This window comes from Dromaius novaehollandiae, chromosome 11 (genome assembly GCF_036370855.1).
Source record: "Dromaius novaehollandiae isolate bDroNov1 chromosome 11, bDroNov1.hap1, whole genome shotgun sequence".
Classification (NCBI taxonomy): Eukaryota; Metazoa; Chordata; class Aves; order Casuariiformes; family Dromaiidae; genus Dromaius; species Dromaius novaehollandiae.
Genome location: NC_088108.1, coordinates 5,778,335 through 5,797,667, shown reverse-complemented (window position 1 = coordinate 5,797,667; position 19,333 = coordinate 5,778,335). Strand labels below are relative to the sequence as shown.

The 19,333-nt window shown below is 44.5% G+C and overlaps 1 protein-coding gene across 1 annotated transcript in view; it reads right to left on the bottom strand.

Moving 5' to 3' along the window:
- TRPC5 (transient receptor potential cation channel subfamily C member 5) overlaps positions 1–19,333 on the bottom strand; it is a 96,933-nt gene that overhangs the window by 30,523 nt on the left and 47,077 nt on the right. The window contains exons 3-4 of the mRNA XM_064518123.1: positions 18,261–18,782; positions 992–1,328 (exon numbers count right to left, since the gene is read on the bottom strand). Of these exons, the coding sequence (XP_064374193.1) occupies positions 992–1,328; positions 18,261–18,782 (859 nt within the window). The remainder of the gene's footprint in view (positions 1–991; positions 1,329–18,260; positions 18,783–19,333) is intronic.

Genomic DNA, 19,333 nt, shown 5'->3' with positions numbered 1-19,333 from the left:
GGCATCCGGGGGATGCACTGGCCTGACCTGCGAGAGGCTGGGTAAGGGCTAGAAAGGTGCGGAAACCATCGCCCTCAGAAAGGCCGCCCAGTAACACACCAGCTCACAGTGATACTACATTTTAACTGCAGAGCAAGGGAGATGGGAGCCAAATTAGAGCAGAGACTGTGTCTCTAATGAGCCCCCCGGTTTTCAGTTGCTGTTGTGTTTGAGCTGCGTTTGAAAGCATAAGTACATCTCGCTCATCAAAAATGCATCAAACTGTGCTTCCCCGCTCTTCTCCCCTAGGGTCTCTCCACGTTCGCCCCTCCCATCTCACTGCCTCGTCTGTGCATCCTACCTGCAGGGAACACAGACCCCTCCTCTGCTTCACAGCGTCGCTGCCCAAGCCGCACGGGAACAAGAGCCTCCCATCTGACATTTCGATAATAAATACTCCCTCCTTCTTCTGCTTATCCTAGGGAGCTCGATTTTGATTTGGTCCCTGTTTATGAGCACAGAGGCATAAGGCAGAGTGAGATTTCTCCTCCCTCTGCTGCTGTCCTGGGGGCTCTTCGGGAGGTACCTGGTACCTGCGCGCTGAGCCCAGGGGAAGGAGACAGCAGACAGGCTCCCGGCTTTGCCTCCTGCCACGTGGCCGCCAGCAGAGCTCAGCCAGCACTAGACGTGACCCCACTTGTTACCAGCACAACCCAGACGCTAATTCCTACCCCCGTGCCTCCCTCAGAGCGTGGAGCAAGCGGGCAGAGCGCTGCGCCTGCTGCAGTTTACTCAGGGTCATGTCTGAAGGCATGTCAGATGGCAACACGCATCAGAGCAGCCCCAGGGCAGCAGGATCTGCTGTTCCAGAAGGAGCCCAGCTGCTTCATGAATTGGCTGCCAAATCTCTTCACGGGCTGACGACGCTGAGAGTAGCCGTGCGCCTCCGCACAGCTACCGCGGGTGCGGGTCAGGCAACTGCGGCTCAGGCCTTCTGGTGTCTGCGACCTACCTAGGACCCAGGGCAGGATCATCCACTCCACGATGGTGGGAGGCGGCCCCTGCATGTGAAGGTCAGTCCTGACGATGTGCTGCGATGCCAGCAGGAGCATGAAGAGGAAGGTTAGGTAAGAGCCGGTGTGGCAGATAAACTTTATAAATGGCTTTTTAATGAACAGTCCCAGCCTGCTCTTCGGTGCAATCAGGTATGCCACGGACAGCACAGGAAACAGCAGTCCGATGGTGACACAGGTCAAGAGTTTTACCACCCAGTGTTTCCGCCTCCATCCTGGAAAGCCATCGTACCAAAGGGTTGCTAGCAGCTGCTGGCAGTTTGGCTGAGCAACAAACTGAGGAGGAAGAAAAGAGAAAGATTAGCTCTAAAGGGCTCTTCTCAACCTCAGCCCTGTGACAATCACTCTAGCGGCCCAGAGTCGCGTGGCTGACGTCCCCGCTTCCCGCCCACCGGACTTGGCAGCTGTGCGCTCAGGGCTGGATGGGAAGCCTCTCGGCTAGTTATTGCTTTTCATAGGTGAAAATCCTCTTTCAAAGAAGCAGGAGCTAACATGCACCTGATGCAAGCTGCAGATGCAGGTCCAAGGCAGAACACGCCTGTCCTCAGGCCTTGCTGGGTCCTCAGCCCCAAGCCAGCCCTCCTTACCTTTCCTGCAATCAGCCTTCCACCCGACAACAGAAACCAAGCACAAGCAAAAGCGCTAAATGGGACAAAATCTGGGCAGAGAGCAGCACGTGACCAGCACAAGAGGCCCTTCATATTTAACCCCTAGCTTGACTAGACCCACCCTCCCTCTGCATGGCGAGGGTGCACAGTCTGTTGCGCACAAACAACAAATGGTATTTTTGGCAGGTCACAACCTCCAATGTTACTCCGATAAATTTGTTCCTGCCCAGTACAGGGCCAGGCACAGTCACCCTGCCTGTGTTTGGACAGAAACAACCCCCCAAGACAGCCTGGAAGGGTAGATGAGACGCAGCATCATGGCTTCCCCTCTCCCCGTCTCCCAGAGAAAATGCAGCAGAGTTGCCAGATTTCCTTCTTCTCTACACCATGTTTCTCAGTCCAGTACTTCAGAGTAAGATGCTACTTGCTGCATGACAGAGTCTTAGGACATCAGTGAACCGAAGTCTGAAGAAAACAATTCTGCCTTGCAAAGCTGTTCTTCAGGGGCAGCTTTTCTGGGGGAGAATTTGGTAGGCTAAGAAGAGAGTTTTCCACCCTGTTACTACTGACTGGTGCTTCAGGTGTGCTCCTAGTCGCTGGATGTGGACGAGTCCACACAATCGCTCATACTAAGGATGGCTAAGGAGCAGAAGGGCATATTTTAGCGAGAGAAAGTAAGATTTCCCGCTCCCTCTTTTTTGTTTTCCTAGGCAGGATTTAAGATTTCTTCTACAAGGTCTTTTCTATTTGAAGCACGCTCTGTAGAACAGTCACTCGCTGCACATGGAGCCTGGTGCAAGGATAATACAATTAAAATGCCGATGCGCCTCTTCTATTCCTATGCTATTCTTCCCCAGGAAATTTCTTTTCAGACTGTTTCGGGTTCTGACTCTCTCAACTAGCCCTCTGTCAGCATTTTTCAGAAGTGACTAGAAGACCAGCCAGGAGAGAAATTCAGCGTTAGAGCTCGGCGCGTGTGCCAGCGCGTATGCGTGTGTCAGAGGCACAGCGAGGGAACGTCTCCAGCAGTGCGTGGGGCGGCGCACATGATTTTGGGCGAGGAGGCCAGCATATGGGTGTGTGGGCTGGCCTGGGCATGAGACAGCACACGGCAATGTGAAGTTCAGCCAGGTGGCATCTGTTGGGAAGCAGGACAGCACATTTGTAAACATGCCTCGCTATCGAGTAAGGGAACGGTTGTAAAAAATCAGAGATTAAGCAGAGGCAAAAAAGAAACCTTTGATCACTGGACCAAAAATGACACTTGAAAGTTTACTTTCACTCTTTAAAAAAACCAGCATCGTGACGGTGATTTATTGTGTTTTGGTGACTCCATACCAGAAATGCTGGGGTTGCAACTACTTCAGACATTTTTAGTACCTAACAGCCCTTGGATTTTCAAGCTCAAGCCAGGATCTTTCTGGCTTATGCCAGAAGACGTTATGTTCTTGATTATACCTGGAAAGCCCCATAGTCTCCAGAAATTTTCAGAAGAAACATGCTCTTTACGGACCCTATTCCCACAGCCAATTAGCAATGCCTGCAAGGTCAAGACATAACTGCTTTTCTTTTTGTATTTAATTTCTAATCCATCTTAATGAAGTTATCCTTCTGATCTGCTGAATTCAGTTTTTTCACTGGGCTCTACAAGTTCAAGAAAAAAACCTCAACAGTGGTTCTAAGGATGCATATTATACTTATATTGCTGTAGCTAAACCAGAAAAACTGTCCTAGCACAGACAGTTATCAACAAAAATAATCCTGTAACTATATAACCACATTTATGGCAAGATACGGCTATATCAGAAAGAATCCCACTCCTAATTGACACAATAGTACCAGGAGCATTCTTCGTAGAGAACAGACCTCAAAGAAATGCTATGAAGCAGACTCAAAGCGGTGAGTAACCTGAAGATGACTGTACTGTTTATTAGACTTGGGCTTGTCTATATTTAAAAGGGTTAGCTGGGAGGGATGTACTGCTAACACACTCCTCTTCCCCCTCTGGGAAGCCAGATTTTATCAGGCAAAGCATTCTGCCACTACTATAATTTCAACTAGCTCCTTGGAAGGAGCATGCCATGGGGGCAAAGGGACTGGCTTTTGAATACCAAAGTACCCAAGTTTTGTCATCCCAACTGGTCTAATTTTTCTACCCTAGCAGCAGCTCTGATGTCAATACTATTATATTTAGCGTAGACATGGCCTGGGTTAACAATGAATCAGCCCTCACATGTACATTTACGAGATGGGTGCAAGGCTCTTCTCATCATGTCTCTCACATATTTGTACCTAGAACTTTCCATAGGTTTTAGTCACCAGGAGATCAGACTTGATGCGACACAGACAATTTCTTAAAAAAAGCTTTTGCACACACCTATCTCTTTTAAATATTCATCCATTGCCAAAACTGCCCAATATTATTTTGCATGCACAAGGACTTTTTGCACGCAGTTCTCAGAGAGCTCTATACAAGCAGAGCACTATCACTGCTGTATTCAAAATGACTAAACCAAGGTCATGTGGAAGGGAAAAATGCTTTGCTCAGTATCAGACACTCAAAGGCAACAGCCGAACTCGTCGATGCGGTCTCCTGAATGTTTTATCCCTACTGCGTCAGGTAGTGGTGGCATCTCAAGCCCCCATTCTGATGACAAGCGGCACTTGGAGACACTTCTCCAGAGCCTCCACAGTACCTGAAGACATAACCTAGGAAGAACTCCTGGAAGAGTGTTCAGAGAGGGAAAAAATCAAATAACAAAGATGATCTCTTCCTCTTTTTCTGCAGCTTTTATATCTTTGCCTGATTCTTTCTGAAAATGGGTTTTTGGTGTGAACAATGTTGCAGAAAGCAAATTAACACATGACGGAAGTCAGACAAGGTCTGACAAAGTCATTCATTTCTGTATGTATTTTTAGATTTTGTGAATATATTTTACATGCTGTAACAGGGTGCCTGGATCAAAATTAGATCATTTTTGGACTGGGTAGTTTGAAAAGATAGACTGATCAAAATGAGTATTGAAAATAAAATCTCCACGAGAAATAGCAGGCATTTATGAAGCTGGACATTTATGTGCTATTACTATAATAAACTTGACTGCTGCTTCTAGCATACAAGTGACAAACTGCTCTGGAGGATACCAGAAAAGAAAATCAGAAGTGTATTTGATTTCGAATCGACTTACACATGCTTGCACCAGCAACTGGGCAATAGTTGATATGGTGACTATCTACAGAAAACAGCAAAGACCTGTTGCCCATAACTACCAGAAAAAGTTACTGTAAAATGCCAAATCTGGGGACGGTGATGAAAGAAACAATTCTATAGAAGCTGCAAAAAACATCAAGCATTGATTCTTGTTTGGTTCGTTGGTTTTTAATCTATGATTTCAGAAGAGTCAATGTTACATTTAAAAGCTAGCAGATACGGAATACGCTACATTTTTTCATTTAAGATCTCAAACGGCAGCTGTGACCGCATGTGTTCTGCAGTAATTTACATGGTAATAGATACTGCTGTTTCTCTGAGATCAGGTACAACTTCTTTTTTGAGGGGGGAAATGTATAAACATATTTTCTCTTTATCACATATGATAGAAAGCTTTAAGGAGAGAATAAATCTGTTTTCCCCTTGAGTCAAAGTCAGAGTCACTTGAGAAATCAAATGACTATATGTTCCTCTGGTTGCTGTGCAACTTGCAAGCATCTTAAAAGTGCCTCCTCTCTGCTTAATAGCTCATTTCTAAAATCCGCTTTCCGTGTTGCATCTGATGTTCGTTCTTCAAATGGAGAGAAATTCACACATCATGAAAGAGCAGCTTTCATGATCAGCTTGGCAAAGAGGCATGGAAACTGAAAAAAGCTGTTAAATTTTCCAATCAAGCCCATTCCAACCTCATTAAAAATGGTCTGAGGGAAATTTAAGCACGCGGGGGAAAAAAACCCCTCCTTAATGCCACAAACCATTAAATGGTCTCTTTATTAAAGCTAAGTCAAAGCACTTACCAATGTAGGGTTTACTAACCCAAATTAGTGTAACTTACCAATCATAGATTAAAAATTAGTAAATACTATCGCTGAGATCTCAAGTCGTGCAAGGATCACAACTGGCTGAAATGCAGAACTCCCCGCCTGCAGAAACACTGGCTTTCCGAATTTGAATGAAAAATCACTCAGTGCACTGGTTAGAGAAACAATTGTTTTTCAGTATCTTTGTGATAATTTGGAATCATGTTCTGGAATATGGAAACTAGCTATTTCCCTGATTACTGCTGTGAATGCCAAGCTCATCTTTGTTTCTAGGTGTTGTTACCAGTTTTCATTGACTTAACCATTGAATACTCTACCCAACTGAAGATAGCCTAGGGTTCATACTGTTAAATAAATACACATACAATATAAAAACATGAAAAAACTCAGCTTTAGCCCTTTTAGGTAGCCTGAAAGTCTGTAATAATAACATGGAATTTTTGTTCTTTCATCCATACATTCAAACTGCTTTATAAAGTTAAGGAAATGGTCTTATTTCTGCTTTGCAAATAGACAAAACTGAGATCTGGAAAGGCAAGTTGACTTCTCCAATACTACACATGCCAAGGCAAAACCACCAACCTGCCTTCCCTGAGTATAAGTTCAATTTCCGTGTAGCTGGAGTCACAAAGATGTTTTTAATCCTTTTCCCATGCTTTTTCATTTGCTATACTTAGAAACAGTGCATGCGAATATCACACTCTTTTTTCATTTCACATGAACATACTGTATGTGACAGGATTTGGTATCAGTTGAAGTCTCTGCATGGTGAAAATGAGAGATCTTGATAATTTAAAAAACTGTATGTTGTTCCGGTTTTGTAGACAGTTCAGAATCAATGGCAGATGTACTGTAGCAGACACTCTCTGTCTATTTGTTTGAAAAAATGAGCATATGACTTGCAAACTGTGTATTTCTCCAATATATAACAGTCAGGGTATCAAACATGTTTTTCAAGGACTCCTGTGTTACAGGAGTCTCCAGTCTCCACTACAGCTGGCAACACAAGACGTCATCCCACAGACATGATGGAGAATGTCCTGACAGCTGCGCTAATGAAAAGAAATGTTTCTAAAACAGCATTTACGCTCAACTCAGCTAATATATGAAATAAAGATTCAATGCTATGAAGGCTGTGGTAGTGCTGGCATAACATTTTCTGGGATTATCCCTACCTGTTGAAAATGCTGCGGATGTGTTTCTGGGGGAGGAAACCCAAAGAGCCAGCTCCTTCTCCATCAATCAGTCTCTTGAGCAGAACCTGTCCCTCACTGAAGATGCAACTCATTTAATTTAAGATGCATCTCAGTGTATTTTCTTGTGAGGACAACACCACTATGTCACTGGTGGGCAAGCTGCTTGGTCTCCTGGCTTCTGAAAATGAGGATGAGTATCTTTACCTTTCCAACAAGTGAGATCAGCAATTTCACTCACGGTTGGGAAGCACTTTGAGGGTAGAAACTACTGCAATACAAAGTCTCTTATGTTCTGTCTTTCTTCTTTTTGTCTTGCCAGGGTCTCTTGTATAACATTTGGCTTGCGGCTTGACTGTGCTATTAGGGAATTTCATTCTCAGTGTTCATCATATTCATTGTCACCTGTTCCTCTACTAAGGAGAAAGTTTTTAAGGGAAAGCAGCAGCTGCTGGATGGAATGTCTTTTCTTAATATCTAATCTTTACTGATATTCTAATGTCACCTAAATTATACTTCCCAGGATTCAGATGCTTTCTGCATGCTGTGTCATTAATATAAATATCAAACACAAAAATTGTATTCCACTCCCCTCCCCTTATCTGTGGGGAAATCCCTTATCTCTCACAGTCATAAGTAATTTAGGATCAGACACAGATGGGCTGAGATGCGAATGCCTTGGGGAGCAACTGAAATAGCTCCCTGATAGACATCACAGGGCTGAGCACAGTATCTCTGCGCGTTTACTCTGATTAGCATGATGGTTGCAAACAGCCTCTTCTGCGCAGAGTTTGTTGGAGTCCTTTTCTGAACTCTTGCTGTGGTTAGTGATAGTAAACGCTCTTCAGAGATGAATGAGCACTAATTTGTAACTGCAGTGCCCTGTGCTAATAAGCAGGACTGAATTCTTCTATCAGTCAGCTGCATCGGATCCCAAAGCGGTTACCGCTGAGAGCCAAATCTGGCACAGGATCCACAAAATTAACTTTGCTTTCCTTTCCTTTCGCTCATTTTGGTAGGGCAGACCTCACCGACAGCACTGTATTCCACCGCAGCTATCCAAAACACGGCATTTGAATTGCTGCAGTGCTTCTCTGTTGGGGGATATGATTATACGCTGCTGCCTCTTACAATTCAAGTTATTTTTGCTTTGAAAAGGCAGATTCTCACACAAACCGGGTGAGATTTCACTCTCTGTGGGACAGTCGAGTAACTGTGCAGTGCCTGATGTAGTGGCATGAGTACATTTTAGTCAATGCCACAGCGAATGGAGATTTCTTGCGAATCCAACTCTACCATCAAAAATGTGGGGAAAATGTCATCGCCATTCTCCGTTCAATAAAAACTCCTGTCCCAAGAATGTGACCATCACGTCTCGCAGGGGAACGCCCCTGGACCCTCTCCCTGGCAGTCACCAAGCTGAATGGAGAAGTCCCTGAAGACACGTCTCCCCCCGGGCCGGCGTGCGACGGGCGGCCATGCGGGCTGGTAACAGCAGGCCTCGACCGCTCCTCGCCCCCGCGTCCCAGCAGGGATGGCCTATCCCCATCCAGACACAGACGGACAAACCCCACTCACGTTAATGCCAATGCTGCATTCGGAGTTGGGGGGAGTACAGCTGTTCCTATCTGAATTTTCGGAATCAACTGGCTAGAATTTCTTTCTTCCCATGAAGATATGAGACTCACACACTGTTAGTCCTACCACAGGCTTGGGTTTATTGATCACTGCCAAGTCTTTACATCTAACCCACAAATCTTAACCCACAATGAGCAACAGCCCCAACGTGCTGCAACACAGGGCAGTGTCGACAACCCATGGATCCCAGCGAAGGTGGTCTTCCTTACTCCAACGTGGTGTTCGGGATCATGAACTGGCATGCCAAGACCTGAACTTTTAAAATCCATTTTTTTCCTGTACTCCCAAATCCTGCAGATGTACCCGCTCAGAGCCAAGTAGCGCAACATACCTTCAGCACAACAGACAAACCGTTTGGCCTCCGTTTGGTAACCAAGACAAGATCTTTCGAGGAAGAAAGGAAATGCTATTGCTGTATAAGTCCGATTGCTCTTAAAGGAAATTCCAGTGGGAAAAACTCAGAGCTACATTTCTAAATTAGCCCAAGACAGAGAGAGAAACTACCTGCAGCCTAATTTGATGTCTGCTACTGAGCCAGCTAGCCATACGAGAACAGATCTCCTTGTACACGTGAAATACCAGTCTCCTCAAGTTTGCAGTGCTGCTGACAGTGAGAAGAATAAGAAAATCCTCTTTTGCAGCACCTTTCTTTTTTAGGTTCGACCTTGTTAATGACTGCAAAGTTATTTACATTCTGTTGCTCAAGCGCAAGCTGAGGAGGGTAAACACCTAATGGTTGTTCATCCTGTTAATTAAGTACTTTCTGCAAGAGAAAAATAAGGAAAAAATGAAACAAAGAAGTTGGAGGGCTGGGAGTATAACTTGGGGAAAAGAGACTCCAACTCAGCATTCTTCTTCAGGCATTTCCAAGAGATAATCCTATTTTTTCCAAGGAAAATACAGGATGCATATCCTACCAAAAACACAGCTGCCTCTCACATATATGTTACCATTAACAGCAAACGATTGATGCAAATCCAAATGGCAGTTGTTTCTGCCATTAAGAAGATCATTAGCGGAGCTGGAATATTTCTTCAGGAAAACCAAGCATTACCCAAGTTGCTCAATCACTCTGATGATGAATAAAACAAACTGCAGATCCTTCACAGATGAACATATGGCCTCAAGTTATATGAAACTTTGTCTAATCTGTTCTTAAAATATTTTAGGTTGTGATGACACATGAATCTTAACTAAAGGTCTCCTATCCTTAGCCTATCTCTTGATGGTAGCACATATGAACTCAGTTTAAGCAGCAGCAACTGGAAAGTCACCACAGATATGAGTGCTGGGGAGACCAAATAACCTCTAAAAGCCTGGTACAGTTCCACTAAAACTCATAGTTTTCATGAATTTATGTCGGATTGGTTACTAAATATTCAAAGAGAAGTCCTGCATATTTCTGGACAAAACTAGAAGCTTGCAAGTCCTGGGTGTCTACCCACAGGAGAAGCAATTAACAAAGTATTATAATAAAGCTTATAATTAAATCCATCTCTACTCAGAAAGTGTTTAAACATGTGTTTAGCTATAGGTATGTATTTATAGCCCACGGATACCAGTGGGATTTAAGCACCGGCACAAATTCTGTGTTGAATAAAGGCAAGCTGCTGCCCTGTGCTTCTGGAGACCAGCCTCCGTCAGCAAACGCCCCGCAGGAAGGCAGCTCGTCTGGGTCGGACCCTGAGCAAGGCTCCGAACGAGAAAGAACGGAGCAGGGCAGGAGAAAGCAAAAACCGTTAGCATGTATTTTAGCAGACAATGGACTACAGCTGATAAATAATTCTTACGGGAATTACTTCAGCAAACATCCCAGGACAATTCTATTACGAAGATTAAGTAGGCACAGCTTCATTTTCCAAAGGCAGCTGGACGCAGTACAAGCGAGTGCTGAATACGAGTGACGCAGCCGAGAGAGGTGGTCAGCTAGTTCGCAGCGCACTAACTGATTTCCAAAACCCGAACACGAGATACCAGACACATTCTGCAGAAGCACTGAACAAACACACAGGCTAAAAGCTGTTTAGGGACAAATCCTGGAGACTTTTCTATGTCCTCCTGCAGACAGCAGTTCAAGTATCACAGGTCTTGCAAATGAATACTGGCAGCTCTCACAGGCTTTAGCTGAAGTGGAGAAGATATTGCCTTTTAAGTAAAAGGCTGGGTTTATTCTCCCCAGTGAATTTCTAACATTTACATTAAATAAGTGATAACTAAAGCAAACAAAAGTCATTCGCAAATAGTTTAAATACATGCCTACTTTGCCCTATTAGTATTAATGAAAAGTTCTAAAAATATTTTTCCTTTGCTTCCTTTTTAACCTCAGAAACATACACGCTAAGACTACTCCAGCTTGGTTTCGTGTTTCTGCCTTGCCTTCTCCTGAATGAGTAAATATTCTCCGATATCCAGGGAAGAGCAGACCACTGCACGATGAAGTCCTCACGCATTCCTGGGATCCTCTAAAGGCTGTGGCGTGATCTCGCTCTTGTACAGTGGGGACAACCTATCCTTTGCTGAAAGATGTTTACGCAGCCAGCCAGGGAGCGTAAAGAAAGAATAAGAACACGAGAATTGCGGTCACAGCTTTTAAATGCCACTGTGCCCAAGATCTCAGTTTGGGAGGATTGTGATTAAACAATTTGTCCACTTCACTTCTCTTGGAGGGAAGAACGCTGAGGTGACCATGTCTGCAGTCATGACATGTCCAAAGGGCTCATCAGGATGATGACGGATCTGACGTACCTTTAGCAGGTGGAAGTGGAATCTCAGTTCTGTTGTCCATGGAGTTTCATAACGCACTTCTTTAAGGGACAGAACAAAAATGGAAATCCACAGGAATCAGATACATAGTAATTACCATTTCTATATCCAAAAGAGAGAATCCAGAGAAATATTTTTTCCACAGAGTTTATTAATTTGGGGTATCACTCAAAATGAAGTACGAACTAACATGACATACTCTTCAATAGGGATATAAAGTTGATTCTGAAAGGCAGTCTAGACCGTCAGACAAGATAAAGCTGAACGCTTTGCTCCTAAGATGCACAAGTATCCCTTCTCCTTTCCAGTTTCTGCTGTCTATAGAAAGTTAATCAATCATGTCCTATACTTAACTTTGTCTTCCAAAGCCTTTTCTGTTGCTAGCAAGAAGACTGATGGGATACACGAAGCTCAGGGAATAGACAAACTCACTAAATCATTCTTGAGTGTTCTTCAAACAGCGACAGTCTCTTTAGCTTTCTATGTATTTCCTCTTTGTCCAAGAAATCATTTGGCTCAGAAGCACAAGGCACCAAAAATGACTTAAAGAATGATCCATGCACTTACTGCCTAATACACATTACGCTAATTCAAGCAGAGTCCTTATCCTTGATTGACAAACCAGTCTTCTTCCGTTCTTTCTAATCTGCACACAGCCAGACTAGTCAGAGATGATTCTGCCGGCAAAAGACTGTCTTCTGCAGTCCTGGTCTGAAACAGAGCTGCAGGATGTGGCCACCCTGCTCACCTTCGTCAGGTTTGAACACTCGGGTGTTACATGAGTAATATATGAAATAACATTGTTTCCTCAAACGAATACGCAAGTCCACTTTCTCAAACTGATGAACCATCAGTCCTCTGAATATTAATTACTCTTCTTCCAAGTTTGGGGAGGGGTCCTAATTTTTGCAACGTTAATGCAGGGTTAAATTTCCATGCTAGTTTCCAAAACTGAATGAAAAATCTGGCAAGTTCACAAACACATGCAGTATGGGCTCCAAGATAGGCATGCTCCTCTCACCCCACCACCAAGCAGCAGGAACGACTGACTGTGAGGGTGCAAACGCAGATGAGTGTCCCTGTCCCACCCCAAAGCCCTGCTGCTGAGACTGTCGAAAACAGCTCGGCTAGTGCCCCATGCAGGGAAGATTTTGCAGGGTGGTCATCTGCCAGCCAGGAGTGAGTCTGAGAAAAAAGCAGCTTCATTTAGCGTTGGCCACTGTTCACACATCAGATGGTAACTTTGCCGCATACAGTAATGAATGAATGCTGATGGGAAATGAAAGGTGACATATGGACATTCGGCACTTCTGAATTCCTTATACTTAGGTTCAGGTTTGGGGTGCAGGACAGATCCGAAAGTGGTGTAAACACGCCATCCTCTCTGTGTAATATCCTGAGGATACAGATGTTCCAGATCACAAGCAAGGGAAAAAAATCCTCAAGGAGCAGCTCCTCCTCCCCCTGTCCAGTCCCATTAAAGATCTTTTCATTACATGACATGATTTCAGTCTAGAAAACTGAAAGTAAGAGCCTACTTATCAATCTCCAGAGCTCACCAAAAAGCCAGCCTTTTATTGTACCTTTAAAGAGCACAATAAAAATATTCAGCCCCGTATCATTATACCTCCAGGCTGTGTGGCAGGAAAACAGACAAAACCATGGGAGAATAACTTAGCACTGGCTGCAAGCGAAGACAGATCTGTGGCTGTCCATCAAGAAACCTAAATGGCTTTCAAAACAGGTAAACAAGGTGCGGTAGACGAGCTTTGATTTTCTAAGACCTTGCACTCCATTTTTCATGCATCTTTAAAAGCTCTTTTTTATACACACACTGAAGTGCCCTCAGAAATTCGCCAGGTTCGTCTGTTCTCCCCGGAGGAGGATGCCGTGCTCTAACTGCAGTCACACAGTTGACAGAGTCAAGACAGCTGAAAAATATGAGCCATGGCAGAAATGATAATTCATTCACTCCAGTACTGTATCTTGGGAGGTACTTGTCTATGTAAATGTCTTGGAAAAATCGAACTAAAACTTTTGAAGCTGCATTCTGAGGAGAAAATAGCAAAGAGCACTGGTTTTGAATTAGAAAAGCAAACAAGCCAGTCTCTCTCCTTTCCTGTCACTGATTTAGCATACAGTGAGTAAGAGAGACCGAGGTGAAGCTTTCTGAGAGGGAATTTCATGCAGTCCTTTGATCTAATTCAGTGAAAGTGCTAGCAATATAGTCACAGATAAAATACCCTTTTTTTCTGAGTGCCTTGCATTGTGTGGGTTTCTTACAGACAGCGAGACTGAACCGGCACAATCATCTCCAACTGCCAGCCCCAGAAAAAGGAAAGGCACCCAAAAACCACTCCTGTGACGAATAACCTGTGCTGGAGAGCGGCGATGCAGGAACAGGACGAACACATGCTGGTACTATCGTGGCTGTATACACTTTGCATAATTTTAAATTACTCTGTAAGGTGAAATCTGCTCTTTTAGACTTCATTCGCAGCTACATTACGGTTACTTTACATTATTTTGGCAATGTAAAAAAAACCCTAAAGGACACAAATTACATCTGCATTCAGCTTATGCTCTGACTCTAATACGAGGATGGTACCCAGGACACACAACTGTGCTTTAAGTGGCTGTGAAGACCCTAAGAGATGACTTCTCCCCATCTTTTCTTAGGAGTCCAAACAAATTAACAAATGCAGAGCTAATCTGGTGCAGAGCAGCACATTCTTCTTCACAAAACAGTGCAGACTGAGCCCCAGCAGCTGAGCTGTGCCTTTTTGTATAAAGTCTTCAGCACCTTTCTCCTTCCAAAATTAGCTATGAATAAAAGAATTAGAAAAGCAGTATGAAGGCAAATGCCATATCCCACAGAGCCTTTAGGAGAAAGCCTACTTGTCTCTTGGAACACGAATTTCAGTAATCTGAAGATCATTTCTTTTGAAAGAGGACCTGGGGAAGGCTGACATGTCTCTGCTGGATCTAACTCATGTTTCACAGTGTACTAAAGTTGCTTTCATTTTTTTCCGGTATTTTATGAATGCCATGCAAACACGGATCACAGCTACTAAATCCTTCGTATCTTCTAAATAAACGAACCTGCTGGCGGAGGGGACTAGCTCCTCCTAAGCAGCCCGTGTTTCGGGCAAACATCAGGGGCGCAGCTGCGGCCTCGGGTAAAGGCAGGCTCCGTCCACACGCCGGGGTGGGGAAGGAGGAGACACAGGCAGGCTGATGGTGCGACTTGTGTTTTTCCCATCCACACCGCTAGCTGCAACCCCGCAGTAAGCCAGGCTCAAAGGCCCTGCGCTCTGTTTAGGGACACGGCCTGGATGATGCGCGAGTCTGGCCTTCGGAGCCTGCCCAGGGCTGTGCTTGCAGGGCAGTGGGGATGTACCTGGGGACACAGGCGGGGACGGAGCTTTTGCGATGAGGCCGAGAAGTACGTTATTTCCTGAGATATGACTGAACTTAGCGGTACCATTCCCGACCCAGCCCTCGTCCCGTCTGCTCACCGTGGAGAGCGAGGGGCTCGGACGAGACCAGGGCAGCTTTGTACACCGGCCTCGGGGCGTTCCCGGCGGTCAGTCCTGAGAAGAGGGAGCTGCGTCCGCAGTGGGGCAGACTGCTAACTGTTCACTAAAACTTAACACACAAGACCAGATTTTTCTCCAGTTCTTAGGCACCAAAAGATGCAGCTAATTCAGCAGTACGATTTCAAAACGCCTCAGCAAGATAAGTGTCTAATCTCCAACACGATTTAGGCACTTCACCTGATTATACTTTGTTTAAAATCTTATTGACTACTTACCTGCATATTAGCAGCCTAACTAGCTTTGAAAACCTTTCCTCCAGGGGTTCAGTTTGGAGCAAGAACTGTCCATGGGTGTCTAGCTTTTCCCATCAGGATTTTTTTCAGTCCTGTATGTTCACTGCTGGACATCCATCAACCTGTGCTAGGAATTTGAATGCTGTTATTTTCCTACAGCTGCAGCAAAACAGCACCTACTCTACAGTACAAGAGCGCAATGGAAAAAGAAAAAGAAAAAAAAGGCAGGCTGGGTTTATCTGAAATGCTTTAGGGAAATAAACACTCAATGATGTGTCTGGTGAAGAGCACTCTCATTCCCAGCCCACTTACACTGGAATAAATCAAGAGTAACTCAGAGATCTGCTCCCTACCCAAGAAGGACGGTACCGCATGTCCATCCAAAGGCAAAGATCTCGTTACCGATTCCCTCTTAACAATTCCTTTACAAAGAATCTCGAAGTTGAACATATCTGCCTGATTAAGCTGAAATGGAATCAATCCATTTTGGAGGGATATTTTTGAGGCTTATTTCACTCCAAAAGAAAAAGCTGCAGGACATTTTCTCTAGCAATTTTGTCTAAAATCAATGTGAGATTAAGCGTTCTTTATGATGAATATAGAAACAGCCAACTAAGGTAACAATATATAGCCCCAGAAAACAGCTAAGGTCCGCTATGGATTTAAGTCTCAAGCTTCTGGAGATTTGACTTGTGAGTTTGTCAATGTTAAGATATAAAAAGACATCTCATCCAATCCAGTCTCACCCAATGTTAAGATATAAAATGCTTCAGTGAAACACGATCATCTACTTTTACAATGCCTGCTGTTTTTCTCTGCAGAAGTGTCTTTTATAAAAACAAAACTTGTTCTCATTTTCCTTCTTGTCCCCCACAAAAATTCTCCCAGTCTCATATTTTTCAGTCATGATTAAAAAGCATTTCTTAGTGTCTCCCACCAAATGTTCCTATTCATTTTCTTCAGAAGCTGGCAATGATGTTTGTTTCTTGCTTGGCATTTTGTTTTGGATTAATTATCAGAAAACTACTGCAATACTTTGTTGCATACGAACAACATGCTGCCTATGTCCATCAGGCACCTGTGCATAACCAGGTAGGATGAGGCGGTTTAGTACCGTTGGTTTCTCAAGCTCATTCACTCCATCCCTGCCCACCAGCTTTCCACCTGGAAACAGCACTGACTTTATCTGGCAGCACAGAGCTTGTGCTCATTTGCTATGATTTAGACACTGGAACTGTCATGAATGTGTCACAAAAAATGGAATTTGCCCATATATTTGGAATTCAGTCAAATATGACTAAAAGAAAAGAGATGGAAACTGTCAAGCAACCAAACAGAAAGAGTCAAAATTTGTTACTTTGAAAGAGCTTCAGTACTGTTCAGCACTACATTTCAAATACAGCGAACTCCTTCGACTTACAGTCTCTTAGTACGAACACAACATAAAGGGCAGTCACGGATTTGTGCCTGGGTGTCACTAGTGAACCCAAGCCATGACAAGACGTGGAAATCAGCAGTGATGCAGACAGCAAGGCTAGCGATGTCCTCCGGCACCGAAGGGTGTATGCGGCTGCAGTGGCTGCCGTTATCAGGCCAGTAAAAAGAAGTGATGTGGTGTTTCTGGAGTTTCTTGGATTCGAGGAGCACTTGAACTGATATACTGTATCACGCTTCTCCGGACTAATTCTTCCCTACTTGTATGTGTCTCTAATGGTGTTACGGTATTAGCTAACCCTGTCAGCAAGAGTGAAAAATACAAACTGACACGGCGGCCGGCCGGCCTTGCCGACACTTGCCCGGAGTAGCCCCGTGAGACAGCAGGAAGCCGGCACACGCTAGATCTCAGAAAGCTTAAGGCTTCAGCTCCAGCTTGCTGCAGCAGGGGTTGGTGTGCAGGAGGCATAACAGACCGAAGGGAAGGAAGGAAAGTCTGCATCTTGCCCTTCTTGACTGCTTCCCTTAAGTGACACGAGCAGCCTGCATGGGAGGTGGAATTTCTCATAGCAGGCTCTTCTCATCTGGGTCAATGCATAAAGCAAAGGCTCAAATGCAGGGAGGACACTGAAAAGAGAATAATGTGGTAGGCTTTTCTGCCATTCCTGTCACCCTCTGGACACAGAAGTATGTCATAGACATTGAAATTCAGTTCCTCCACCAAGCAAACTAAACCCTTCAGTCAGGTAACCCAGGGACATCACTGGCCAGCAACAATTAACATATAATCTACTAAACTCTGTCCAGATTTGGAAAGAGAAAGAAAAGTCAGAGCCAACTAATGAAACTACTGTCAGCATTCTCCTTGGGCTCAAGACCCGACTGCATCAACTAGCAAATCTCTGGATTTGTGGGGCTTTTGAAAGGCGCTCTGTCCTTCAGCTGAAGTATTTCTTTCCTTTCTGGTACTATGGGCAGAAGTTTGAACTTCTGGGAGTTGTTTCTGAGTTCCTAAAACCCGGATGAATGAAAGAGCTGAAGTGTCTCAGCTGTGAAGAAGTATTTGCACAGCATGGTCCACTTCCTAGGACCGCATGGGCATTTTCGCCTAACAAAACTGCTGTTAGCATGGAGACCTGGGACACTGAGAGTGCCCTTGATCTCTCCTGCCTTCTTCTTGTGCTGCTCTAGTTTCTGTGGCCCCCGTGAGTTGTGCTGAGTGGGTCCTAGGAAGTGTTTGGTGGCTGGAGGAAGTGAAGAGTGTGTTATATTGTTTCTGGCAGTCAAGAACATCATGAGCCAGACAATCCCTTCCAGGCCTGTATATTGGCAGTTACTGGGAGGAGCTTTTGGAGCTAATAAACTCAGAAATCTCTGAAGGTTTTTCTTTGTACAGGGATGGGTTATATCAAAAGGGTATTCAGATTTCTTTGAAACATATAGTGTTGGTGCTATACAAGCCATAACCCACTGCAGCATGTCCCAGTTGTCCTCAACTGTCACTAAAGTTGTCACTGAGGTGCACTGAACCTCCTGGTTTGTGATTAACCATTTGCACATAGTTCTCCACTCTATCCAAAGTCGGCCCTGCTGGCTCTCAACTAGCAACCCTGTCTCCGTATAAAGAAACCCATGGAGACTAGAGACGTGAACCATTTCACCCAACACATGCAGCCTTCACACACCTTTGCATTCAGATAACTCTTACCTCTTTCTGGTGATACTTTATTGCTACCTTTAGCTTTGCCAAATCATGACACTTTTGGGGATCCAGCTCTTCGCTTTGATCATCTCTGTGATTAAGAATGATCTCCAGTTCTCGGGAACTCCGTGCTTGATCCAAAAGGTCCTTAGCAAAACGCTTGCACTGCTGGGAAAGCTCTTCATATTCAGCCTTGAACTCATTTTCCACCTTGCTGAGCTCCTTCAGCTCCCAGCCCAATCGAAAAGCCGTCAAGATGGGGTCCTCACTCGATAAGGCAATCAATGAAGGGCTGGCTAAGGCTTTGTAGATGTTCAGCCTTGACCTGGAATGCCTCAGGCTGTCCACCTCCGAACTGGAGACACATTCCACACAGTTGCATCTGATCTGGTGCGGGCGTGGAATTGTCACCCGTCTTTGGACAAGCAGTTTGATGATTTCATAGTTGTTGGTGTGAGCCGCCAGCATTATTGGGGTGATATCTGGAGTGAATTCCGAAAACTGGGTGTCCATCATCAAGGTTGGAACCTATATACAAGGAATAAACCAGAGTAGTATCTCATCTGGGAGAGCAGAAAAAAAAAGTTTCTCCTTCATACATGTACAGTGATGTTCTAACAAAATTAGTTTTTGTAATACCCTCTGTTCCTTAAATCCTATTGAATCCATGCACAGACGCACTTCTATTCTGGCAAAACAGTCTTCCCCCAAATCATGCCTGACTACCTTCGCAGCAGGAATTTGTGGCCTTTCAGTTCAGAGTTTGGTGTAAAAGTCAGTCACAGCTCCATGTGAGTGCTTTACATGTGAAGTTGCTCTGAAATGGATATTTGCTCACATACTGAAAGGTGGACTTCTGTGAGAAAAAGAGAAGACGAAAGGCCCAGGGAAGCATACAAAAAGAGAGGAAAGTCTAGAAAAAGTGAAAACTGAATAGATTTCAATAATTATCATTATTCGCACTATTTATTTGCATTAGTGGCCCAAAGACCTACTCGGAGCAGGACTTGTACAAACCAAAGCAAACACTGCTCTGTAGTTGTGCAGAGCTCTTCCTCACCTTTTCCCTACTGTTTTAT